This window comes from Tamandua tetradactyla, chromosome 1 (assembly GCF_023851605.1).
Source record: "Tamandua tetradactyla isolate mTamTet1 chromosome 1, mTamTet1.pri, whole genome shotgun sequence".
Lineage (NCBI taxonomy): Eukaryota > Metazoa > Chordata > Mammalia > Pilosa > Myrmecophagidae > Tamandua > Tamandua tetradactyla.
In genome coordinates this window covers 206,699,127-206,726,586 of record NC_135327.1, presented here as the reverse complement: position 1 = coordinate 206,726,586, position 27,460 = coordinate 206,699,127, and the positions used below count along the sequence as shown (strand labels likewise).

The window sequence follows — 27,460 nt, the reverse complement described above, 5'->3', positions numbered from 1 at the left end:
TTTATGATAGAAAGTAACAGAAACCAATTGGGTTTATTTTTAGAAAGCAAGGATTTTATATAGATCATTATTATTTGATGTAAATTATTTATGTGTATAGATTATAGAATCTAAGGGTAGGAATTTAACCCATTGTCAGGAAGGGACTAGAAGGAAATATCAGGAGACCATAAGGAGCTCTCAATTTCACACTCTACTCCTTAAATGTGGGCTGTTCATGATGACTTCTTTCAAAAAAGAACATTATGGAAAAGGGGGGAAGAGAGTAACTTTATAGTAGAGAAACGTGACAAGGTCAGCATCAGCAGTGATGCGTCACGTTGCTAGCATAGATACTTGATATAATGGCATGAGAATGGCACTTTCTCTGTGGTCTTCCTCCCCCAAACGCTTGACCCTCGTCTCCTCATGAGAAAAACATCAATAAATCCCAATAAAGGGACAGCCTACAAAATACTTTAACCAGTGCTTCTCAAAACTGTCAAGTTTATCAAAAGCAAGGAAAGTCTGAGAAACTATTCCAGCCAAACGGAGTCTAAAGAGACATGTAAATGTAATGTGGCTTCCTGCAAGGGATGTTGAACAGAAAAAGGACATTAGATAAAAAACTAAGGACATCTGAATAAACCATGGACTTTAGTTCATAATACATCAGTTTTGGCTCATTAGTTGTAACAAATATGTCACATTAATATAAGATGTTAATATTGGGGGGATTGTGTGCAGGGGTAAATGGGAACTCTGTACTGTCTGCACAATCTGTTAATCTAAAACCCTTGTAAAAGAAAAGTATATTAATAAAAAAACAAAAAGCAAGGAAGTCTGAAAAACTAGAGTTTTTCCTAAGTTTAATGCAAATTAATTTGCCAGCAACACCTTAAAAGGCATGGGACTATAAATAATTTATCCTGCTATTTGTTGCAGAAATAAGAATGGACTCAGTTTGGTTCATTAGGTAACATGAGATCTATGCATAGTATTAGCACACAGAAATCTGAAAATTTCCAGAATATGAAACCCGCCTGGCCTCTTGGGTTCTGGATATGAGACTATAGAACTGTACAAAAAGGGGTCCCCACCCACAGGGCAAGAAGCGCAAGTGGGTCATGGGGAACTTGGGCCCACTCCCCCAAAAGGTGTCAACTAATAGTATCTAACAGGGAGGGAAAAATCTCAAACTTTCAAATCAGGGAAAGAGAAAGAAAAAAGATGTTGGTCAAGTCTGACGTTTGCAGGGGGGGTGAGGAGGAATAGCTCAGAAAAGGAATTATAAGTTAAATTTGTGATTAGGAAAAGGTATGAAAAGTGGTATTCTATATTTCATTTATAAGATGCTTTTATTTTAAATATAAGTGTTCACGCCCTTCCTTATTTTATCATTAATTTTTTGAATGACTGGTACTCATTTTTTCACTTTCATAATAGAGACTGTGCGTAAACAATTGGCACTGTATAAAAGTTTTCTTGCTTTCACTGATGGGGGGTTCCTGTTGTGGCACCCTCCTTGGACTGTCACACCCTATAACTTCTAGTTTTTGTTAGGTGCTGATTTCCAGGAAGGCACCTCCCTTAGAAAAATTAGTGCTTTTTGGTGTATTTTATTGTCTTACATTAGTGTTCTTGGCTGTGTGAACGTGATGTTATATTTAAGTATTGATTTTTTTCCTTGTTATTTTAACAATCCTCTCTTGCACTTCACTAGGAGCCAAGTAAATAGGAGATGTTGTTAGAATCCAAACTTTGACAGTAAAACTTTTCTAATTTTCCCTCTCTTCTTACTTTAGCTGCCAGGAAGCTGAGAACTAAGCTCAATCACAGCACCTATATTAATTAACCTGTGTTTTTGCAGTATTTAATTTCGCCTCTATCTTGTGGAATTTTAAAAACTTGTTCAAATGGTCTCATTATATTCGATCTTTTGGAGCTTCAAATTATTTTTGGAAGAAGATAGAGTATAAATTTTTAATTAAAAGTTTTGGTTTGTTCTTTAGCACCATGTCCATGGATGCCAGCAGTGGTGCTTGGTTATGGACAGCTAAACCAAAGTTAATTTTTGTACAAACGAACTATTCTGGCTCTAGTTATTCATCTCCCCCAATGCAGTGCCGCATCCAGGCATGGAGAAATTGTTAGCTAAACCTGAATCTGAGGCCTGACTGTTGTTCTAGTCACGTTGGTTGCCATGATTGAAGGTGCAGGTGACACATGGCCTAAATGTGACCTGGGACACGTCTGCCCCTGGATTCTAGAGCTGTGCCTGTAGTGTGCAGTGGACAAGGACAGAGGCAGGGACAGCTTGGACAGGGCAACTGAGTGGGAGAGTGGGGATGGGTGCTTCTGTCTCCTCCTCTCCACTGTCTCCATCAGAACTGCTCCTACACTGTGTTTATTGTGCCCCCAAATGAGGGAGCCATTCGTTTAATGGCTCCAGCTCAGATAATTCTGAAGTGACGCTATTTCTGGCAATAGCAGCTGTGCTGTATTGGGGCAGTTAATTTGATTTTTCAATTGTTGTAAGTCTCCAGCAACAAGGGGTTTGACAGGTACGCTCCCGACCAATGACGTAATCATTGGTGATATTCTGGGCGTGGAAACAGCAGTCAGTGAGCTGAGCACATCCCAGGAGAGGTAGAAGAATGAGAATGCATGAATATTCCTTTGCGAGTTTAGTGTCACTTCATGCTTCCGCAAGCTCTTTTCCCTTTTGGCGAGAATCACAGGTAACAGATTGTTGTTTGGGTGGATGAAGTTCCCTCAGCTTCAATGGTTCATGCCATGTGTTGGAGATGATGCTAGACTAGGAGCCAAGCATCCTTGGCTCTGCTGAAACAAATCTTGAGGAACCCTTGTGTCTAGATAGCACTGCCCACCCTCTGGAAGTATTCCCGGAAGGACAGAATGTAGGATTCCATATAGAATGAATAGCTTTACAAGAAAGACCTCATGCAGTAGTAACGACCTCTTCAGGGTCACTGCGATAAACTGCTGCTCAGTGGCTGTAGTCCTTCAGAGAATCGCTTTCAATAAAGCAGGTTGCTAAAGTGAGTCCATCTGAGATATGTTGAGGCTAGAGGACAACTGAGAGATTTTATAATTCGTGGCAGATTTCCGTCACATCATCTATTTCTCAGATATAAGACTTTTTTCCCCTAGCAAAAGCTTACATTTCAAGTCCATGTAACAGCCTAGGATGGAAAAAACATTATTTTTTCTAAAATCCCAGGATTTGTACTTGAGTTGAAAATGTGGAGGATAAGGAATGAGACAGAGGCTAAATTGGAAGACTTTATTTAGATACATCATACTATTGTAAACAAAATGTGAAAAACTAAGAATAGATCAAATGAGTTAACTGGTTAAGTTCCTATACTGTGTTTGAAAATGGTCTTTAGACTAGGGAAGGGGGGGCTAAATCCTCACCTCTCAGAGCCACATCACTCAGTAATAAGGATAGTAAGGACACGAGAAGTGGCAGTACAATTCCAGTTCCTCGGATTGACAGGTTTAATCGGCCCCCCTCAATTGTTTGAAGCAGATTCTAAATTCTGCCAGCATTAGTTTGAGTGGCAGATCCTTTCCCCTAGAGATGATCTCTGTTATATGCTTAGCTTTGGCTCTTTGAAGACAAGACACCTTTTGCTTCTTCACTTGATCCCTACTCAGTAATTTAAGTCTTGCTTTGCAGGAGGACAGAGCCACACCAGCTTGTCTTCAGGGTATGCAGTCTCTGTATTTTCCCCTCCTTCCTAGAATCTCTCCACCCTATCCCACAACTCTGACTCTAAGAATTTTCTGACAGCCCTTAGCCCATCATTGCCCCTGAAGAGTAGACCTTGCCTCCTATCCCTCCAGCCAAGTCACAGCACCTCTCTGCCTGTGTCTGAGCTTTGAATGTAAACTTTATAAACTAGTTGTAATTGAGCAACTGGTAATAACAACAGCATCCATTCAGAATGTGCAGACTGTGGGGCAAAGCCCTGTACTGGACGCTTTATACTCATAGCTCTTTTAATTTGCTCAATAACCTAAAGATGTAAAGTGTTATCCTTCCAGGCTTGAGAAAGTAAATGGCCACAGCAGGGTTTTGAACCTGGGTTTAATTCAGAGCCTACACTCTTTATCATGATGGTACGATGCTACCTACTACTTCTGCTGACAACTGATAATAAGCCTGAAGTGTTGCCCTTCCAGATTGTATCTTATCTTCATTTATTTCTTCAAGTTCTGTGCACATTGAGGAAATTAACCCTTTGATGTATGTGTTGTAGATATATTTCACAGTTTGTCATCTCCCTTTTGACGTTTTTTAATGAGCATTTTTTTTTTTTTGCTATGTAGATATTGTTGCTTTTTATGTAGATCAAGGACATTTTTTATGTGGCATTTACTGAGAAGGTCTATAGCTTTTTCATTCAAAAGCAATCCTGAATGATTTTAGCTGCCTTTCTATGCAGCACTAACAGGTATGCCCTTTCTTAGGTTGACTAGAGAAGAAACTCCTAAGGATATGTCTTCCTTCATTTCTACGATTCAGATGAGATTAGATTCTAAAGTGACATTCCATCTCTCTTCCCTTCTCTGAGGCCCAGGTTAACTATAGGGAGAGATAAGAGACAAGATAAAATCTAAAGGAAGGAAGAAAGCAAAAGGATAATCAGAGATCAAAGCACTAGGCAAAGCCTGGCCAAGGCCAGGAAACTGTTCAGCCTCAGGCTAAAAAGAACTGTACGTTTAGTTTTATCTTCTTTCCCTGCACCCCTGCCCCCACTTCCTGCCTGTGTTGGCTGGGCACAGCTAAAACAGCAAAGCTTAGGGAGTGGGGAGAAGGGAAATCCATGGCAGCTGGGCAAGCCTAGGCATTGAACCACCCTGACCTGCATATAATCTGGGGATAGTTTCCCATATTTTCTTGTCTCCAGTGGCCTTGCTTCATAAATTATAGCAGGGTGCCTTATCACAAGTCATCTAAATAATAATAAGGCTGTCAGGACGGGCTGGCATATCTGATGATGAGGCCTGGCAGGGATTTTTAACATTCTAAAATATGGTGATTACCGAGGGGATGAAAGGCAGGCCGGGTAGAAGCAGAAATGGAAACTCGGATGACCTCTCACCCCTCCCAGGCTGTTTGTCTAAGACAGCCCTTATTTTTGGCTAACGGTTTTGCCCCATGGCCTGATCATCTTGTCCTTTACAGAACCCACGATCCAGCTACTGACCAGCTGCCCACCCAGCCCACCCAAAGATCAGCCCCCGCACCCACTGAAAGCTGAGGGCCACTCAGGACCTAGTAGAGGTCCAGGGGCTGGACGTAGAAGTTGACGATGGTGCTAAGCAAGCCTTTGACTTCCCTTTCTCTTTCATTCTTTCTCCCTTTCCTCACGTTCTTCAGACTCCCTTTTTCTCACTCCTGCCAGCACATAATTTTCCTAGCCTATTTGACCTCATTTCTGTATTGCTTTTTCCATCTGTAGTAAATAGCCAGGAGCTGGAATCCACGTCAGCTAGCCTACCTGCCATCTTGAATGCAGGCATTTTCTTTTTATCTGCTTGTTCAAATCAATCTAGTTTCAGTACACTGTAGCAGTCTGGGTCCTTTTGAACAGGCAAAATAGTCAAAATATTAGTGGCATGGATATTTCCTGTTAGCATCCCTTATCCTTAAGTGCTCAAGTTCTGAATGTATACTACCACACGATAAGTTTCCATAAGAAGAGCATATTTATATTTTCTACAGATTCTGAGAACTATTTTAATGAAATATATATATATATATATATATTTTTTTTTTTCTTTCTTTCTTTTACATGAGTAGGCACTGGGAAGTGAACCTGGGTCTCTGGCATGGCAGGCTAGAACTCTCCTACTGAGCCATCATTGCCCACACTTAACGATAAATTTTAATAATAACCCACTCTAACATAACGCGACCTGGGTCCTAAAAGACCTTCAGTCCCCTATAATTCTATATTAATGCAGCCAGTATTTTATTTTTGAAGGTTAACATCATTAAACCTACAGGCACATTCTAGAACAGCCTAATTAGTGAATATGACCTGTATTGTTTTTCTTTAATAGACTTTTTTTGTCAACATCCAGGTTCTCCTTAGATACAAATACCAAAAATTTTAGTGTTTTTTTATTGTTTCAATAAATATAGTAGGATTCCTTGTTCCAATAAATTCTTATACCTCATCAAGTTACTGTTGAAACTACTCGGATATCTTAGATATCTTCACTTTCCAGTATTTTCCCAAATTTCCACGCTGAAGAGATGTGAGTCTTCTCCTGATGTGCCCCTGCCCCTATTGATTTACTTCTTCCAGGCCACTTTTGCTGAAGCAGTGTCAGAAGTCACACAGGGTAGTTTAGTGGTAGAATTCTCACCTACCACTTGGGAGACCTGGCTTTGATTTCCTGTGTGTCCCATCTTAAAAAAAAAAAATCAATAAATAGTGCACAATAATGAGACATTCACCGGGGGAAGTGAATGACATATGACCCCCACCAAACAGCATGCAAAACACACATAAAAAAGTCAGACTGAAGGCTGGATGAGAGATAGGGTATCTTGTGGACAAAAGTTTCAGTTTTTCAGTTGCTGAATTCTCAGAGCTTCACAGACCTAGCCAGAGAGAATTGTGCTCCTGGTTGCAGAAGGCCCTGCTTCAGCAATAGTAGCTGTGGGCATTTAACCCACCTACACATACTGGGGCCCATTCCTGGTGCCGAGCTCTCACCAAGGTACCTCTCTCATTTAATAGTACAATGCCTGTTTGACACATGCAGTTTAACATGTTACTATATTATTCTCCACACCCTTTGAGCCTTAGTTCTACGGTAATATGAACTTCCATGCTGCCCAGAGATCTTCTGAGTGCTAAGGAGGATGGGCGTGTCCTTGATAGTTGGCCTTTTACTGGAGTTCACCATACTGAAGGAGGCAGGACTGGTCCTTAGCAAAACTGTGAAACTGAGAATTTCTTTCTTTGGTGCCTTGTGCCCTTTCCAGTCTCCTCACTTCTCTCCAGCAAGAAGTAGAAGTAGAATATCATTGCACTGAATGGAGAACAGTGGCTCACTCAGGTTGAATTTCAAATCTTTGTCTTAGCAGGGAAGATGGGAGATGTTAAAAGTAAAGGAAAAAAATAGGTATTTTCTAATCCACCATTTCCCAGCCCTGCCTCAAATCACCTTGTTGGTTGCCCTCTTCAGTTCCCAGATATAGAGGTGGCCAGGAAGGTAGATCCACAGCTCATTCTCATCTATAGTTTTCAAGTATTTGAACATTTCTCTTTCACTTTTTTTTTTACTTAAATAAACGTTAACTTTTAGATGAGTAAATGACATTATAGTCTTCTTAGTTACATGATAGAAATGTAAAATGGGTGGTTTACAGACCATAAAATATTGAATAATGCAACTGAGAAGGACTGTTCACTAGTTCTGATTGTGATTGACAGTTATATCCTTGGCAGTTCTTAAGATAAAATTACCATAAAATATTTTTTAAATTAAAGTTTTTTTTGTTTGTTTGTAAAAGGAAGTTGTGTCAGGGTAAGACAATGGGTAATTGAAGCTGAAGGGATACAGATTGTGCAACAGGACTAGATACAAAAACTCAAAAATGGACAGCACAATAATACCTAATTGTAAAGTAATCATGTTAAAATACTGAATGAAGCTGCATCTGAGCTATAGGGTTTTTTTGTTGTTGTTGTTTGCTTGTTGGTTTGTTTGTTGTTGTTGTTTTTTACTATTACTACTACTTTTATTTCTTTTCTTTATATTAACATTTTATAGCTTTTTCTGTTGTGTTGCTAGTTCCTCTAAACTGATGCAAATGTACTAAGAAACAATGATCATGCATCTATGTGATGATGTTAAGAATTACTGAGTGCATATGTAGAATGGTATGATTTCTAAATGTTATGTTAATTTCTTTTTTTTCTTTCCGTTAATAAAAAAAAAAAAAAAAAAAAAAAAAAAAAAAAAAAAAAGGAAGTTGTGTCATGTGAACTGATCTACCCCGTGTTCATTTAACTCTTCTATCATAAATCTCAAATACACTTAGTTTAGTAGATTGATTCTGTGCTGATAAACTCTGAGTACTGCCTTCCCAAACCTATTTGTTTGACCTATGTATAGGCATAAGTGTAAGTACTTTAAAACTAAAGGTCACTCACTAGGTGATTGCCAGCTCTTTCAAGGATGCAATTCGTTTTCTGCAAATGCTACCTTGACTCTTGGTTACTTTAAATTTTTCCAATTATTTTGCAGATTTGGTAAATCTGACTTCAGACCTTCATTTCAGATTCCATGCAGTTTCCACCAACACCAAAGCTCTCCATGATAGCCAATAAAATCCATTCCATAAAAACTACCAGAGAGAGAGAAAGAGAGAGCAAGGTTTAAATCCTAAAAATGACCCTAAGCTCTCCTACCTGTATCTGAATATAGAAAATATTGTACACTTGGACTCCAGAGCAGATCAGTATCTTTAACTCACAATCTGAATGGTCATTTGCTAATTACATCTTCCTTCTCATTGCCCTTATTGTACTGCTATTAGTTTCTTCTACTGCACGGTTGCACTGTACTATCTGAGAGCATTTTCTTTAACTTCTGATTATCTTTGTCATTGGATAATGCTCACCAACAAAATTGATACTCCCTAACAACCTACCAGGCACATGACCAAGTACTGAATGTAATAGAAATATGTACAGAAAACATGTTTAATAATAGCTTCTGTTTCTGTATTTACAGAGTCCGTTTAGTAGAAAGAGGATCTCCTCATAGTTTGCCCCTAATGGAATCAGGAAAAGTAAGTATTAAAGGAAAAAATTTGTATTTCTGTGTAGGAATGAATTTGAGTCACTTGGAATTTTTTAAAATGTATTTTATAGAATATTTTTCCCAAAAAAATTTCCTTGAAAGGAATATATCAAGACTAGGTTCGACCATAAATATGGAAACCCAAAATCACAATGGCTTAAGACAACTTAAATATGTATTAATTTGTCATGTAAAAGTCTGGAAGTAGGCATCCCCGGCTATATGGCATGTCTGCTCCATGAAATCACCAGGGATCCTGGTTCTTCTCTCTGTGTGACTACCATTCCCAAGAAAGACTGCTTCAGCTCCAGCCATTATTTCCCCATTCCAGCCAACAAGAGAATCAGAATAAGGAAAAGAAGATAAAATGTGCAAACCTTAAAAGTGCCCATAAGCTGCTATACTCACGTTTAAATGCCCTTGGCCAGAATTTAGTCACATGGTCCCATAGCCGAAAAGAAAGTTGGGAAATGTTGTCTCGAGTCTTGATGTCTGTGGACCCAGCTAAAAATCAGGGTATCCATTACTATGAAAGTAGACGAAGAGTGGGCATCAGGGGACAATTAGTAATTTCTGCTATAGTGGTTGTTATTTTGTTTTATTTTTTAATAGAACTAAAAGGCAATATACCTATTAAACCTAAATGAAGGCTTTTTTTTTTCTTTTTTGGTTCCAATTGTTTCAATTGCTCCCTGAATAGAGATGAGAGTTCTTCTCCCCATAAATCTAAAAGCATCTCGTCGCTTCTGGACCTTTTGTAATCTGTCTACGTGACCACAATTTAGAATTATTCTCACTAAATTGGGTCTAATGATAGGAAGAAGTACTCACTAACCAGATTCTCAACACAGCTTGTACAGTTTTAGTCAAGCACAAAGACCAAGCAGTTGTCAAAATCTCACTTAAGGTACAGGATAAATATTCCAAGAGTGTGTGTTTTTATCATAAGATGTTTTGCTTTTTCTCAAACATGTAATATGAAATTAGATGAATGGAGATAGACCCTATTCTAAATTTTTGCAGTGAACTTTTGCTTCCTTACATCTGTAGTATGAGTAGACTTTGGAATGTTTCTAATCTTAAATTTCATTAAGAAGGAGGAGCTTAATCCTGACATCCATTATAATAAGTGCTGTGTGCCTACAAGAAAAAGTCCCCTGGAAACATGAGTTAAAAATATAATGGAGAGGGGGCGGCGTGATGGTGACTCAGTGACAGAATTCTCGCCTGCCATGCCAGAGACCTGGGTTCGATTCCGGGTGCCTGCCTATGTAAAAAAAAAAAAAAAAAAGAAAGAAAGAAAAAAAAAGTGTGTATTTATTATGTGTGTATATGTATATATATGGGAGAAGAGAATGAGGATCAGTGCAGACATTCTAATTATAATACATCAGACTAGACTAGCAGTCAAACACAGCATCTTTTCCTTTGGGCCACCACAAGAACAGCTTTATACTAAATCCCTTTGCCATCCCTAGGTTATTTTTGACTCCACACTCATCCCTGAAAACACTCCTGGCTTGCTTCACTGCCTACTGCAGCATCCCCTCACATTCATGCTCACATGCCATGATGTAAGGCATAATGTTAAATTTAATTGAAACATATTAATGGAAATGACTGAAAATTCCTATTTTGGCAAGCTTTATATCATTTATCAGGTTTCTGTTCAAAATTCTGAATTTTACGGTCACTGTAGTACTAATTACACTGGAAACATGATTATTATGATCTAATTATGTAATGCAGGGGTATGCAATCTTGAGTTAAGGCTGTACCACTTTGTAAAAGACTTTTAGAAGGAAAAATAGACATAGGCCGTGATGACAAGATGAAGGTTTATTTGTGTATAATTTCTATCCGTCTGTCTTTCCATTGACTAGAATATTTTCCCCTCAAACAGATACTGCCAGGGGTTCGGATCATAATTGCTAATCCAGAAACAAAAGGACCCTTGGGGGACTCACATCTTGGTGAGGTGAGTTACAGAGTATCCTCTGAAAGACATATCCTCCAAGGTTAAGTTTATTTTTCTGGTACATATCTTCTGTTCTCTTTGAAACCATTAAAAACTGTTCATATTCCATTGATCCTCAAAGCAAGTTCTGTTTAAATTGGGTAAGTAATGAATGACTAGTAAATAACTTATGAAGTTTACTGTTTAAACAGTTCTTTGAAAGTTCAAAATTACCAAATGAGATTTCCTTAAGGAAGTATGACAAATTCTCTTCAAAGGATTAAAAAGAGATAGAAAACTGATTAAACATATGTAGGGTGAATTTCCTTATTCCTTAAGTCTTGACTTAACTCCTCTTCTTTCTTTTGCACCTGCCTGCCTTCACTGCTTAGAAATCCTGCATCAGGAAAGCAATATAGGAAGGCTACGAAGGAAACGATGCTACAACTTAGAATCATAACTGCATCAGCAAATGTATTTTAAAAAAATGACAGTTATCTTATTTATTTCAGGTCAGAAAATAAACAGTGGCACTTTATACTTTGGCTTCATTGTATTTATGTTGCAATCCCACTCTGGTTGACTCTGTTGCTCCAAGCTTGCATTTGAATGTGGCTGGAGAGAAACATGACCACTCTGCCTGGTTTCAGTTTAAATTCTTGATCACATCATGATCTCAGAAAGGCCCTTGGTGCTGCTCTACCATCCTACTCCATTCTCCTGGTCAGGTGCCTCTCCCACTCACCTAGAAGGTGTTTCACACCTTTCCTTTCTCCTCAAATCTCCAAAACCTTCTCTTCATTCTTCTCAACTCATAAACTTGCTTCTTCCACTGAGGAAGTAAAAGTTTTCAGAAAAGAAGATCTATTAAGTCCCATCATCATCTGCCCACTTACATTATGCCAATATATTTACTCCCTATTTTCCTAGCTAGGGCCAAACTTTTGCTGCTCCCCTGGATTGAATCCTTTCTTGACTACCCAAAGGAAGCACGTATGCAGGTGTCACCTATCCTGTATCATCCGTTTTCCCTCTTTACAGAGTATTTTTCCCCCAAGTTACAGGCAAATACTTTAATATATATATATTTTTTATTTCAAATTTTCTAAAATTTACGTATACTCTGTACCCACCAAGCAACAAATCTCCTTCCCCTTTCCCCCTCCTCCCCTGGTAACCTGTAATCTGTCTTCACAAATTTGCCATTTCTAGATATTTACTATAAGTGCACTCCTGTAATTAACTGATATTCTTAATTACTAAATTAGCCCATTTATTTTCCATGGTTATCTGCTGATTACTACTAGATTTATGTCTCCAGCCCCAACCTTTCCCCTGAACTCTGCACACCTATTACATTATATAGCTAATAAATATCCCTGCTTCCATAAAATCTGCTCTTACTTCCCCATCTCAGTAACTGGCAACTCTCTTCTACTGGTTGCCCAGGCCAAAAATCTTAGTCGTCCTCAACCACTCCTTTCTGTCACGCCTTTTCTAATTCATAAGCAAATCCTGCCAGATGATCTATTTTCTAAATATATCCAGAAGGTGAACTGTCTTACCTTCACCACTTTCATCTAGTCCAAGCTACCATCCTTTCCTGCTGGCTGGCTACAGAAGCCGCTTCTGCTCTGATCTTCCTGTTTTTCCCCTATAGATTGTTCTCCACATAGCCGCCCCTATGATCTTTTTAAAATATGAAGTAGATCCCATCACTTCTTTGCTCCAAACCCTCCGATGTCTTCCCACCTCACTCCTAGTAAAACCCCAAATCCTTGCTGTGCCTCTGCCATCGGCTGCATTTGACCCTCAGTACTTCTCTATCTGGAGCTCTTGTCTCTCTGGCTTTCACCTGCTCTGCTCACCGCACACTTACCACACTGCCCTTTCAGCTCCCCCTGAAATGTAAAGAATGTTTACACTTCAGGGTCTTACACTGCTGTTCTCTCTGGTGGAACACTTTCCCCCTGCCTACCTGCAACCCATCCCAGTCCCAGTAGGTTTCCACTTATGAAGAGCTTGTCCCTCACTGCTACCCTGCAGTCACTCTCTAATTCCCTTTTCTTCTGAGCACTTATCACCACTGGCATTTGACATTTTGTTTATAGTCTACCTCTCCTCACCAGAATGTAAGTTCCAGCACTCAGAACAGTAATACACGTAGTAACACATTTACACCCAGTAAATGTGCCAATAAGTGATTCACAGAATGAGTCCTATGGGTTCTTAATTCCCAAACTCTTTTTCTTCTTGGGCTATTTTTTTGGTTCATCATTCAGAATTCTTAATCAGAACTGAGATGATGGGATTCTACATCTTATTTAGGAAAGGAAGTTTCTGGGCCAAAGAATATTCCCAGTTGCAAATTAGAGGTAGAGCCTGTTCTCTCTGGAAATCTGGGAAGAGTCCCACCATCGTAGTCAGATGCCACAGCACTGAGGGGCCTGAGTGCAGAGTGCTGGGGCCAAGGTGATGCTGGTATCAGAACCCACCTCACTCTAGGGGCACAAGAACCCATGAGATGGGGTGCATTGGTAACTTAGTGGTTAGAATGCCCACCTTCCATGCAGGAGACCCAGGTTCGATTCTCGGACCATGTACCACCCACCCCCCCACCCCCCAAAAATAAAAAAATAAAAAAAGCTGTGAGATGGGCAAAGTGATCTTACTGGGAATTTTTAAATAAGGGAATCATTTTTTTTTGGATTCAGGAACAGTTATCATCACCCATGATTATTGGTCTACCTTCCTTTTCTGCTTTACTTTTTCACTTACCCAACAGATACTTGAGTATCTGCAGTGTTCTAGGCATACAATAATAATAAGCAAGACTATGTTTCAGATTTCAAGGAACTTGACCATTTTTCAGTGTAAATAATAAAATAATGCCTAGAGTGTCTTTGTTAGAAACACTCCATAGTCTAAAAGACCCTGATTCCTTGGATTCTTATCATTTGTACAGACAAAATTGTATGCAGTTATGTGTGCTTTAGACATTATAAGTGCTTGGCTGTTTCCACCAGTCTGTGCTAGGGCTCCACAAAATCTGCCTGAATCCACGTATCATTCTTTGTTTATCCATTTTCCCAATTGTCAGGCATTCAGGCATTTTTGTTTTCCTTTTTTTTCCTATTACATGTTTTCACCCTTAGATTGTTTATTTTTTTCAATGTATTTCCAAAAGTAGGCTAACCAGGTAAAAGGCATAGCATAGCAAGTTTAGGCTTTTTTTTTTTTTTTTTTTTACATGTTTCCAGATGTTCTTTTCCAGTAATCATTGCATTTTGATAAGTACAAAGAAACTAGTTCAACTCTGTTCAGAAAGCTATTTTAAAAAAAATATTTAATAAAATTCTGTGAGGGATGGATGAGTTGGTTGGTTTGCCGTAAGTTTGGGAAGCACCTTCATTTCAGTTAACTTTGTGAGCATATTTGTGTCTCCCCAGAAACCTGAATGAAATTAACTTCATCTTGCTTTTTTTAGTCCAAGGAAACTTTTAACATCGCTAAATATAATTTATTGAATTGTGTTTTTTAAACCCACTTCCCTCAGGACATCCTTGAGTGACCTCTTATGCCATTATGTTCTGCTTCTGCTTCTTTAACAGATTTGGGTTCACAGTGCTCACAATGCCAGTGGTTATTTCACCGTTTATGGAGATGAATCCCTCCAGTCAGATCACTTCAACTCAAGGTTAAGTTTTGGAGACACCCAGACAGTCTGGGCACGAACAGGCTATTTGGGGTTCCTGCGGAGAACTGAGTTGACAGATGCAAATGGAGGTGAGAGTTTACCTTCAATCCAGGCGGACTGCCTCCAGAAAAGACTGGGCAGAATGTGCCATCTACCCGCTTCCAGGCTCCTCAAACCTTGAAAAGAGAGAAAGTCAGGTTCCCCTAGTCATGGGAAGCCTGTCTGTGGTTTGGGGCAGCCAAACCCCAGAGAACATACCTGTGTGCGTGGTGCTAGTCAATCTGAAAGTAGCCAAGTTTAAAAGAGAGAAAGGTCAAATGCTGCGTGTGTCCATTTAGCCGAAACTACGTATCACTCACTTATTCTCTCTTCTCCTAAGAACTAAGAACAGATTTTAAATTAGGGAAGCCTCTATGCTATTTAGTAGAATTCAAATGCTGGTAAGCACTGGCCTCCATGTTTTCCCCATAAACAAAATGGTTCTTAAGTAATAGCTTACTCACTCTTCCTCACCTACTCTGAAACCTTGCCCACTCCCACCCTACACCTGTCTGAAATAGAAACTAAACCAGCATCTTCCCCCCTGGAGAGCAGCCGAGAGCTCCTCTGCTCAGGGCTGCCAGGAAGACCCAGCATCACCAAGACCCACAGGGAGTGCGTGCCCTGCCCTGGGCCAGGACTGTGTTCTCATGTCTGTGCTGGTCCAGGAGCCAGGAGGTGGTGAAGCCGCCTTCTCACCTTCCTGCCTCCACCAGCTGCTTGGCCTGGGGTAGTGTTTTTGTTTGCTAAAGTTGCCAGAATGCCATACACCAGAAATGGATTGGGTTTGCAATGGGAATTTTTTAGTTTACAAATTTACAGTTCTAAGACTGCGAAAATGTCCAGATTATGGCATTAACAGGACAGTAGCTTCTCTGAAGAAAGGCTTTGGCACCCCAGTTTCCTCTCTCAGACAGCAAGGCACATGGCCAGCACCTGCTGGTCCTTTCTTCCTGGGTTTTGTTGCTTTCAGCTTCTGGTTCCAGTGGTCTCTCTCTGAACTTCTGTGGTTCCTCTCTTAGCTTCTCTGGTGTTTTCTCTCTCTGAGCTCTCTCTGGACTTATTCTGGGTTTGTTTGTTTGTTTGTTTTATCCTCATAAAGGACTCCACTGAAAGATTAAGAACCCCACCTTGAATGTGTTGGGTCACATCTCAATTGAAACAACCTAACTAAAAGGTCCCAACCACAATAGATTTACACCCACAGAAATGAATTAAAAGAACATGGCTTTTCTGGGATACAGAACACCTTGAAACCAGCACAGGTAGTAAGAGGCTGGCTCTCTCTGTATATTCACAAGTTGCAGACACATTGACATCCAGTTAGGGACAATTAGGGTGAACTCCTGTTGCCAAGATCACTTTTGCTAACTGCAGGGGTGGTGTTGAGTCAAGGCCATGGACGTTTCTTAAACCCAAAATATCAAAGCATGCAGCGTGTATTCCCAGTTTCTTTTCTAATTCCAAATCCTTTTTCACCTTCCTTGGTTCCACCCAAATTAGAGGCAGGACTTGAATATTTCATGAGGCTAGGAGCTAAGAGTTGTTAGTGAGATTCTGCCAGACCAGAACTCCAGTGAGATGAGTTCGTAGACATCTGAAAGGTTTATTAACATACATGCCTTAACTTAATGGAAGTTAAATTAATCTGTCTGAACAGGGACTGAATATAGAAAATTTAGGACATAAAATTTCCAATTTGGGAAAATCCTAGACTATCTGCATATGCCACCAGGGGTTCCTGTGGAGAACTAAATTCAGAGATGTAAAATTGGGGAGAATTTAAACCCTCCGAGGAAGGCTGGGAAGAGTCCCAGCATGCTGGCTCACTGTTGCTGCTGTGTGCTCATCTCTCGGATCCCCTGAAAGAGTTCAGTCCACCATGCGAGGAGAGTACAGGCAGCTCAGTAATGACCAGAAGCCAACAAGTATACCTAAGCATCTTTTCTTATCTGACTTAAATTGGAAAATATTTATTTTCTGATATTACATTATTTATATGTCAGTCACTTCTTTCCATTTTGTCCTGATGTACTTAACTACTTCAAAGAATTAAGGACATATTTCCTACTTTTTAAGGAAAGATAGGACTGGATGCATATCCTCATTATTCCAAGGTTCGCATCACTGATAAAAATACATTTCACACTTACATAAAGTGAGCTAGGAAAGTCTTCATTCATGAACATTATCAGAAACCATGCTTTCTTTTCCCATTCCATACATAGACTTGATAACACAGCTAAGAACTCATGTGCTGGAGTGGGCAGCAGTGGCTCAGTGGCAGAGTTCTCGCCTGCCATGCCAGAAACCTGGGTTCAATTCCCGGAGCCTGCCCATGTGAAAAAAAAAAAAAAAAAGAAAAGAAACAAACTCTTGTGCTGGGGTCAGAGAGAACTGGGTTTAATTCTGGCTGTACTACTTCACATCTCAACTATATGCTCTTGGGCAGGTGAAATCGCTGTCCTTAGTTTCCTCTCCTTTAGAACACTGTGAGAATGAAATGAGCTGTCTACCAGCCACAGTACTCAGGCAGTTGTTATTGATGAATATGTGATAATATATTGGATACAGAGAGACCAACCTCAAAAAGATTTCTCTCCCCCTTGGCATGAAAGCACAGAGGGAATGTCCTGTATGTGCTGACCAGCACTCCAGGAGCAGAATACAGCACAATAGGCCCAAGGTATTTTCCATGAGAGCCTCAGCCTTGAGAAAGCCCTATTACTCTACAGAGTTTTCCTGTTAGAAAGTACTAGTTATCCCCAATGGAGTGCTCCCTTTTCTTTGCCTTTGTCTCCCTCAGTGGTCCTTTTGATCATTAATTAAAACATTGGTTTGAAAAGGTTAAAACAAATTGGGTAGATGGAAATGCTAGTGGTCGATGAGCAGGAGGGGTGAAGGGTATAGTATGTATGAGTTTTTTCTTTTTTCTTTTGTTTCTTTTTCTGGAGTGATGCAAATGTCCAAAGGAATGAACATGGTGATGAATATAGAACTATGTGATGACATTATGAGCCATTGATTGTACACCATGTATAGAATGTTTGTATGTTAAGAATGTTAGTGTGTTTTTATGTTGTTTTGTCAATAAAAATTTTTTTTAAAAAAAACATTGGTTTGAGCAACTTTACAGTGAAAGCTCATGTGTGTTTTTTTTCCTTACATTTTCATGGACAGAGCGCCATGATGCCCTCTATGTCGTGGGTGCACTTGACGAAGCCATGGAGTTGCGTGGAATGCGGTACCACCCTATAGATATTGAAACCTCTGTAATCAGAGCCCATAAAAGTGTCACGGAATGGTAAGTGGGACAGCAGCAGGAGCTGTTTATACCTGAGAGCCTAAATGGCATACGTAAAGCACTGAGGACAAAGCGGGGTCATGGTAAGAGGCAGTGTAGTAGTAGAGCAGAGTTTGGAAAACATACATAAGGGAATATGATGGAGCTTGTGTTGGTTTGTTAAAGCTACCAGAAGTGCAATATACCAGAAATGGAATGGCTTTTAAAAGGGAATTTATTAAGTTGCAAGTTTACAGTTCTAATGCCATAAAAATGTTCAGACTACGGCATCCAGAGAAAGATACCTGGTCTCAAGAAAGGCCGCTGGGTCCCAGACGCCTCTGTCAGCTGAGAGGTCATGTGGCTGGTGTCTACTGATCCTTTGGTTTCTGGTTTCAAACAACTTCCTGCATTTTTTTTCTTTTTGCATCTCCAAACATCTGGGTCTCATGTTGGCTCTGAAGCAACTGTTCTCCAAGCATCTTCATCTGAGGTTTCTCCAAAAGGTTTCCCCTTTTAAACAACTCCAGTGAATTAATCAACACCCACCTTGAATGGGTAGAGTCACATCTTCATCTAATCAAAAGGTCACACCCACAATTGAATGTGTCACATCTCCATGGAAACAATTTTTATCTGAGCTTCTACCCTAAACATTAAGTCTGGCCTCACAAGATTAGATTGGGATTAAAACATGGATTTTCTGGGATACATAGAAGTTTTGAACTGGCACAGAGCTTTTGATTGTAGACATTTATTTTGAGCGGCTTAATAACCTAGCAATAAAATGGCACACCTGGCAAAGGATTAATATATCATACTAGCCCTGCAACTGCTATCATTTTATTATAGTAAAAATGACTTGTTAACTTCTTCCAGGAAGCTCTGTTGTTGTCATCATTGTTGTTCAGTGTAGAAAAGCATGACTCAGGAACAAAATGATAAAATGCACGCATATATAGTCAAGCACACAAAATACTTTTTATGAGTTCTGTTAACCTGGGAACTTGAAGAACGAATGGATATGTGGGCACACCTTAGGTGGGACGGAGAGCAACACTATAGCCAAACCCCACAGTATGGTCAAGACATTTTCGAAGGAAGCACTGCTTGAATTAAACCAAAGCCAGCAAGAGCAAGGCACCTTTTATAGATGCTCTCTGGTAGGTAAAGTAGCTTAGCGGGTCAGGAGCCCACAAGGAGGTCTTGGCCCAGATAAGTACTTCAGGCATTTCCCATCCCCAGAGCTTGGCATGTCGTCTTCCCCTCTGACCCTTTTAATCACTTGGAAAGTGTTGAGTATGTTAATGATGCTTCATAAATACAGCAGCAAGTGGAGATTGAACAGCTGCCCTTTTCTCTTTGCATTTTCCGCATAGGCACACTCACCGCCGGGACGGCACATGCAGTATGTAACACTGTGTGACTGGCCTTGAGGCTGGAGTGCAGTTTGGTTCTGAGCTAAATCAACCAGTGTTAATGGCTTCCTCAGGCTCGCTCAGTGCCTTTATATTGAGTTTAAATATTAAAAGTGACCCAAAATCATTAACTTTAGATTTTTTTTCATTCATTTTGGTAGTAGCCAAAGTGTTTACAAAAGGGCGCCAAGTCCCTGGTCAGGCAAAGAGACCTAATGAAATGATCTCAAAGTTAAGGGCAGGGCCTTAAGGAGGCACGTAGTGAAATTCCTTCTGAGCTGTTTTCTTGGTTGAGTGGATTGGTGCTGAGATTGTGCATTGTCTCTTCTTAGCTAATTGGTTTGCAGTAGGCAGCCTGGTAGTTATTACCAATCACTGAATCTGAACATACAGTCCTTGGCACAATATAAGGGATAGAGTCTGCATGCCCATGAATTGACGGGTGCGTAAGATCATTCTAAGTTTCTTCTCACCCTGAATCAAAATTCCTCAAATTTTCATGGTTGTGTCTCTACTGAAGTGTAGATAGGAAACAGAAATTGATAAAACAACAGAAGTTCTAGAAAGATACCAACTCAGAAACTAGGCACAGGGCCTATCCTAATTTCCATCTAAATAGCTATAAATAATAGTAACAACCTTTCATTTTTACATTTTTAAGAAAATCATTTTAATTGGATTTTATTGTACCCCTCAGATATTTTCTGTCAGGTCACAAGTCTGCTCTGAGATTCATGGCCTCCCCAGAGCCCCTCCATGGATTTCCTCTCCTTGATTCTAATTTTTGTCCTAAGTATCACTTACTGTTAAGTGTCATGTGGCCAGTGACCTGCATATGTTCATCTGATCAGTGTAGGGAACCAGGCTTGCCTTTGGTACAGGGGGTACCAGAAAGAAAGAAAAGCTAATGGATGTTATTCAGTATATCTGAAATGATTCAGGCATAAAGTGTTAACGTTGTTTTTATTTTTATCTCTGAAAATCTCTTTGCTAAATTGATTTAACCAAATCTTTTTGCCTTCTACTACACTTGCCTCGGTTACTCCTTTCTAGTGCTTTACCATTAATTATTTCATACTGAGAAATGTAAATGTACTCTAATTACGACAGCTCAGAGGTGACACAATGTGGCTGTGTTACTGTTGCATAATTTGGACCAACCAAAGCTTTTTAATTCTTACTGGTTGGTTTTCATTAGCCTAAATATATGAAAAATATCAACTCTCCTTTCCCTCTGTGAAGAAGATTCAGTGTAGAAATCAGTATACAGCCCCTAGGAAAACTCTGGTAGATGGAAAATAGCCAGCATCCCCCACCTTCCTGGAGATCCAGAGGACAACAGTAAAGCAAACATACTTTTTAGCTTACTAGATTAAATACAGGAAGATTCAGCTCATTTCTGAAAATTCACTACTATGTCATAAATTTCTTATACATATTTTATTTTATCTTATTATATATATTCATATTATATACTATATATATTTATTATAGTAAAACAATAACAAAAATGGCTGAGTGATTTATATAATCTATGAGCTCACACTGTGGGCTCTCTTGGGCTATGCAGAACAATATTTTATTATCATAAGGAGCTATATTATGGAAATTCAACACCAGCGCATTTTCTTGGGAACATTTTTTCAGCAGGATTGTTCCCTGAGGTATACACGCTCTCACAAAGCAAAATCCAGGAGAGATTTGTTGAACATACTCTCCAATATTTCCCCTCTCATTTTAATGTATATATTGGCCAGACTGGCGTACACACTTACTCTCACACTTTTAGAAAACAATAGTGAGTTTTCCCAAATACCCCCTGATTTATACCTGGAATAGAGCCCTTCTGTATGTCTGGCATAAGAGAGCAGATGCCAACCAGTTCCCTGGGAGGGCGCTGTCCACTCTCCACCACTGGTGTATCTGCCGTCCAACTCCCTCTGCTCTTGGATCCCTCCTGGTCTCTGCAGCCAGGAAACCCAGGGGCACCAGGGACAGTAAATTAGAATTATATCTGTCATCTCTTGGGAGAAATCAGACGTCCTTCAACAACCAGTTTTTAAAAAGCTCCACTTTAAAATGTAAAGATCTGAATTTAGGCTTATACAAATTAGGCAGACGGAATACTATGGGTGAACTTCTCATTGAGTAACAACTAGATCCCCAATGAAACATACTTTAAATGCACTGTTAGCTTAAAAGGGAGTAAAGGTCACCTTGGAAAATTACCACCCCACTCATATGGGATAACTGTTGCTGCATTTCCAGTCATCCCCAAGCTCAGTACTTTAAAACAATAATCATTTATTATCATTCCCAGGTCTGCAGGGTCAGCTGGATTTTACCTGGGCATAGCTGGGTATCTCTTCTAGGTGCAGGGGCACAGGCCAACTGGAGTGGCTCTGCTTCAGACCATAGGGACTGGGGCAGCTCTTCTCCACATGTTTTTCAACCTCCCCCTGAGGCCAAAGGGCTAGTCCAGGCTGGTTGCTCTTGTGGCAATGGGAGAGCCAGAACAGGGCAAGCCCAAACATTCAAATGCTTTACAAGCCTCTGCTTGCATCATCTCCCATTGACTGAGTTACATGGCTGAGCCCAGAGTCTAGGGTTGAGGAAATAGCTCCTCCTTTAGTAGAGGGGTCTGCAGAGTTCCATGCCATGGTACTGGGGTTTAGGGAGGAATGAAGATTGGGGATGATGCATTCTGTAGCACGCACATCTTTTTTAACGACAGGGGAGGTAGGAGCTGGGAATGGAAGGAATTAAGGTAGTTGTACTGCCCTCTGTGATGGGAGCATGAATCCTCCAGTCAGCATCAGGGAGGCAGAGCCGAACCATTGACTCCTGAGTTAGCCAGGGCCCTCTAAGCAGCCTAAAGTGATCCCCTGCTCCCATAGAAATATGAGTTCACAAACATCAACAAGTGCTTGAAAAGACTAGCCACTCCTAAGAGAAGGCCAGTAGAAAAATTCCAAGAACGGACTTATTACTCCCAGAATAACTACATATGAGATATTTAATGAATTAAAGGAGATGGAATCACAAAGATGAGCAAGCCATAAGAGACTATCAGGAAGGATCATGCAGATCTAAGAAAGAACCAAACGGAGCTTTTTGAAAACAAAATATAATTGTTAAATTAAAAGCAGTGTCGTGTTTCTAATGCCATGTCATGATGATTTCTCTCTCTTCCAGTGCTGTGTTTACCTGGACAAATTTGTTGGTGGTTGTGGTTGAGCTCGATGGATCAGAACAAGAAGCCTTGGACCTCGTTCCCTTGGTGACCAACGTGGTCCTGGAGGAACACTACCTGATTGTGGGCGTGGTTGTGGTGGTGGACATTGGTGTTATTCCTATCAACTCCCGTGGAGAGAAACAGCGTATGCACCTACGAGACGGCTTCTTGGCAGACCAGCTAGATCCCATCTATGTGGCCTACAACATGTAGTCTTGTCTCTCTGGCTTCCATGGACTTTTCTAGAGATGTAAACATTTTTCTCAGTGTCCACTAAAATTGTGCAGATACTAGGGCAACATTCACCAGAATGGAACCTTTTGTCATTGTGATGGTGATGATGATGACAACTTCTCACAGCAGTCATGATTGGCATGGAAATGAAATGTGAAATGTGAATTTACCACTAAATTTAGCTCAGAAGGACTTTGGGATTACTGCCTTCAGTTTGTTGGAAAAGCCCATTTCAAAAACTTTTTTTTCTTTCTTTTCTTTTCTTTTTTTTTTTATTACTGAATAAGTGCTTTCTTCGTAAATGTGGCTTTGTATTTTGTTAAGCCGAAATAGCAATTAAAAAAATATATATTCTGCCCTCCAGATGGGTTCCTTTAAACAATTTATGTAGTGTGACAAAAATTGTTTTCTCTGTTTTAATGTGTCATGAAATCTTAATGACATGGATCTGTACTAATTTAAGCCATTGCTAGATCTCATCCTTTTAGGAAAGTTTGTTGAGGTACGAGAAAACCTTCCAAATAGCACCTTCCAATTAGATTTTAGCAGCTTTCTTTGTCAGAAATGTGCTGAAGAAACAAAGGCTAATCTGTGGCCTTTGATGTTAGCATAGAATGAAAAGAAATTATAAATAAGGTGTATTTCGGCACTTATCTTGCAGATATCTTTGTACTAAACTAAAAAAGATAAAATAAGTTAACTTCTTCATATGTAATTATGTACAAAACGTTTAATTTATTTTGATCTCTTTAGAAGTATAAAAGAGAAAAAACATTCAAGAATATTAAAGTCTTGTAATGTTTGCTAATATAAAAAAGTGTTGTATTATCTTGCGTGGATAGTATCACAACAAATATATATATATGAAATATAAATTCGCTAATGAAAAAGGAGATTTTAAAGTTTAAAATGCAGAACTTGTCACATGCATGGTGTCCCCTCCACTGTACTGTAGATAACTGAGTGATTTATTCACATACACTTTGCTGATGAGAGCAATCACAGATTGCCAGTAGCCCTGTCTAAAAGTTTCTTCTAGATACCAGAGACCAGCAAGTGAAATTATTGCCATCTCAAGGATGGTGAAGGAATTTAAGGCTAAATGTGCACTAATTTTTTTTTTCCTTTGCTGTGGGGACAGCAATGACTGAGTTTATGCTGGCATGTGCTTACTACACTTGATAGGCTTTAGGAAAGGCAGGTTGGTGAATAGCACTGTTTTCTTAGCTACAAGAATTTGTTGCACAATATTTTTCATCATTTTTTGTTAGTGTCTTTTTTTTTTATTGTTTTGGTTCTCAGTATGAAAAGGAATGATGCAATATGGTCATTTGCGCTAAGTTGCATTGATTCCCCTCCAAAGGTGACTGCGTGGAGTGGACAGAAGGCCTGGAACAGCTTTAAGGGAAAAGACGAGTACAGGCGATCAACACCTTGTCTTACAACTAGCCAACTGTGTGTACCTCTGGTCCCTGGGGTTCACCAGCCTCAGCCATGAGCAAACCCCCCAGGGAACTGAACCACCCCAGTGACTCATAAAAGGCCCTGGACTGAAGCAAACAAGCATGCCTCACAGCTGCCTTCATTTTACCACCTGTGGATAAATGCATCCCTAATTTCTGTTTCTGCTGCTGCCGTCTCTCTCACACTCTTTTTAATTTTCAGAGCTCATCTGTACACTTCTAAATTAAATTGGCCTGAGTCCAACCAAGAGGGAGAGATCAACAATCCAGGAGTGATTTATTTGATTTATTTTATAATTGCCCAATACAATCCTACAATGGCTCTTGTTACTAGATATGCATGATTAAGATTGTTGCTGGGCAAAATTTAGATCCTTTCTTCATTATATTATAGGCAATGTTTTTGTCTGCCTTTGCTATGTGCAGCCAGCAGTAAGCCCTTTGCTAAAAAAGAATTTTGTTTGACTTTGAAGATCCATGCTGATTGTTTTGATTTTTTTCTTTAGTGGCACATTTTTCTTTTTCATTTATGTGCATGTATGGTGCATCCTTCCATCTCCACAGATCATTTGATTTTTAAAGCATTGTTTGAAGCCATTGCTGTGTATGAATATTTCTCTCCATGCTTCAGATACACATTCCTATAGTCTTCTGCTTCCTAAGGGGGGGAAAACCCACCACAGACAGAAAAAGACATTTTCTTACACACACCCAGCTTGTTTAAGGGATAGATTGTTTAAGGTTTCAGATAAGATACTGATTATGAAATCTAATTGCAGTGTGCAGGATAACTTGTGAAGTTCAGCCAATGTCGGAAGCAAAGCAAATTTAGATGTCACTTCAAACATAATTTAACCTTCACCATATCAACTTTACATCCAAGGGAGGGGAAATACTGCAATGCAGTTGTGAAAGCAGTTACTAACAGATCTCTTCTGCATCCTGTCATCTCTGAGGTTAGAATTTAGGTTCAAAAAAGTTGGTGGACTGGGACTGAAGTTTGTTGTGCAAGAAAAAGGAAAGGAGACACTTAAGTACCACCAGTTTCAGCAATAAAGAAGGATTGTTCTGTATTAGAAATTGTACTGTAGATAAATCATGAGAATGTATAAAATGTTTGTCTTGTGACCTTGTGCTTTTGGAGTCAGACAAAAACGTGTAATCAACTTGCACAAAGAGAGGGTACACAATGAACATTGAAACACAAACCTAATCAAACAGGAGCAGATTCCTCATGGTGCTTGTTTATTATATATATTTAATCCTGCTTGACACTTTACCCAAGGGAAAACTGTCCCTTTTATCAGTTGAATGTTAGCAGCGTTATTTCATAGAGTGTGGTGACTGGTTAGAGAAATTCATGTACTCAACCAATCACAGTTTCAAACAAAATTTTTATGTGCAAAGGACAGCAACCTTCTTGTATGTTAAACCACCAGTACGCTTTGTACATCTGTGATAACGCCTGTTTTATATTCAAATGAACAAATAAAAGCTTTTATTTTTGTTGCTCTGAAAATAGCAGTTTCTTAATTGGTCCCCTGGAAAAATGTATGGGGAGATCCAGCCCCAGGAAGGACAGTAACCCCTATAGTAAAATGTATCTGACTCTGTTTACATAGTTTGTTGCAGAATTTATCAATACAGATAATCATACTTTGAATAATGTTTAAATTTTAATGGGGGCATTTATTGCTACAAAAAATTCCTATGGCAACAAAATGTTTGTGAAATGTTTTTTTAAATTATTTTAAATATATCAATATATTTGTTCACATTTTGCTACAAGTGTACAGATTATTGATAACTTCTTGGGACAAAAATTAAGAATGAGTTCTGTGTGCAAATACTTTCTATCAGCTATATCAGGGAAAGTTTGCAGGTTCAGGAAGTAGGTCTAGCTGATTGTTCAATTCAACTTGACTTTATTCATTTGATAATCAAAAGCCATATCCTTTGCTCAAGATTTTAGAATTTTTGTGGCTTTGCCTTTTGGAAAACAGTAGCAGGTTAAGTGACTATCAGCCTCAGAGGTTATTTAAAAAGATGCTTATACACATCAAAATCAGTAGGACTCGAATCTGGAAAACTACCAGGCTTAATCTAAGTGCCTCTGTATTAGAACTCCACTTTTCTGCTCTTTCATTCAAAACAATTCCAAGCTGGAGAACAATGCTTTGGATGTATGGGTGTGGATGGCTACTATAAGATGGATCTGTGCCCCACTGAACTAAATAGAAGGGAAGGAAAGGGAATGCTTCTCCACAGTTGCCCAGTTTCACAGATGATGCCTTAAAAATGGCTGTTCAAATACAAACAAAGTCAAATACAAAGTAACCAAGGAAATTGCTCCTGGATGGTCCTGCTTTAAACATATGTGTGTGCACACACATGCCTGTACTCAAGCACATGTGTTTGAGTGTAGAATTTTCTGCTGTGATGTCTTGTTCTGTATCCTCCATGGCTTCTGGCTAAACGCTGAGTTCTGGGGAGACAACCGTTTGTTGACGGTTTGGTCAGTTGGTTGGTAGCTGATTGATTATAATTCTATGTCTCACGAATCCTCTGTGACTTTGGAATGAGATTGGGATGTATTGCCCACCTGGAGAGAAGTCATAAGGCAGCATTTATGGAGGGAGGTTCATGGCTGAAAGGATTGCCCCACTTTCTGTGACACTCAATTTGACTTACTACATTTTCTTCCTAGAACTACAAATTCCGAATCTATACCGATAAGCTAAACATTTTATATCTACCATATTCCAGAAAGTCATGAAAGTCTTTTTCTATAATACCCGGGTTATCTTTCTGGAGTGAGAGCTTCAACCAGTTTCATCATTTCTATTATGCAAAATGTATTACAATCGCACTTGGCTCAAATCTTGTGGATCCACTCAATTGCTACCTATTGTTTCTCAGTCTTTAAGGTTAATTCTATGATCGAAATAACTGAGCAAGACCAAAGGCAATCTGATATCTCAGCAAGTGATTTGGATTGGCTGCATTGCTAAAGTGATGTCATCTTGTAATGATGACATCTTAAGATGGACAGTGTAGACAGATAATAGCAATTGGAAATATGGACATTATTTTATTTTCATAATGCAAAAATGCCAGTGTTAATCCTTGGTAGCCATCCAGGCCTTGTTATACAATAACTCACTGTCAACATCCAAATATCCCTGTAATTTGACAAATGATTAGAAATACCAAAGGCATAAAGGATGAGAAGACAAAAGGGGGAAAGAGCATTAAATTGTTTGTTTAGTGAAAGCATAATTTATTCACAAGACAGC

The 27,460-nt window shown here is 39.5% G+C and overlaps 1 protein-coding gene across 5 annotated transcripts in view; it reads left to right on the top strand.

The window, feature by feature from the left end:
• DIP2C (disco interacting protein 2 homolog C) overlaps positions 1-25,683 on the top strand; it is a 500,644-nt gene extending 474,961 nt beyond the window's left edge. For all 5 annotated transcript variants that reach the window (XM_077151686.1, XM_077151685.1, XM_077151684.1 and 2 more), the window contains 5 exons: positions 8,770-8,827; positions 10,742-10,816; positions 14,407-14,581; positions 17,712-17,835; positions 22,428-25,683. In XM_077151686.1, coding sequence (XP_077007801.1) covers positions 8,770-8,827; positions 10,742-10,816; positions 14,407-14,581; positions 17,712-17,835; positions 22,428-22,680 — 685 coding nt within the window. In that variant the 3' untranslated portion in view covers positions 22,681-25,683. The remainder of the gene's footprint in view (positions 1-8,769; positions 8,828-10,741; positions 10,817-14,406; positions 14,582-17,711; positions 17,836-22,427) is intronic.
• The last annotated feature ends 1,777 nt before the right edge of the window (positions 25,684-27,460 follow it).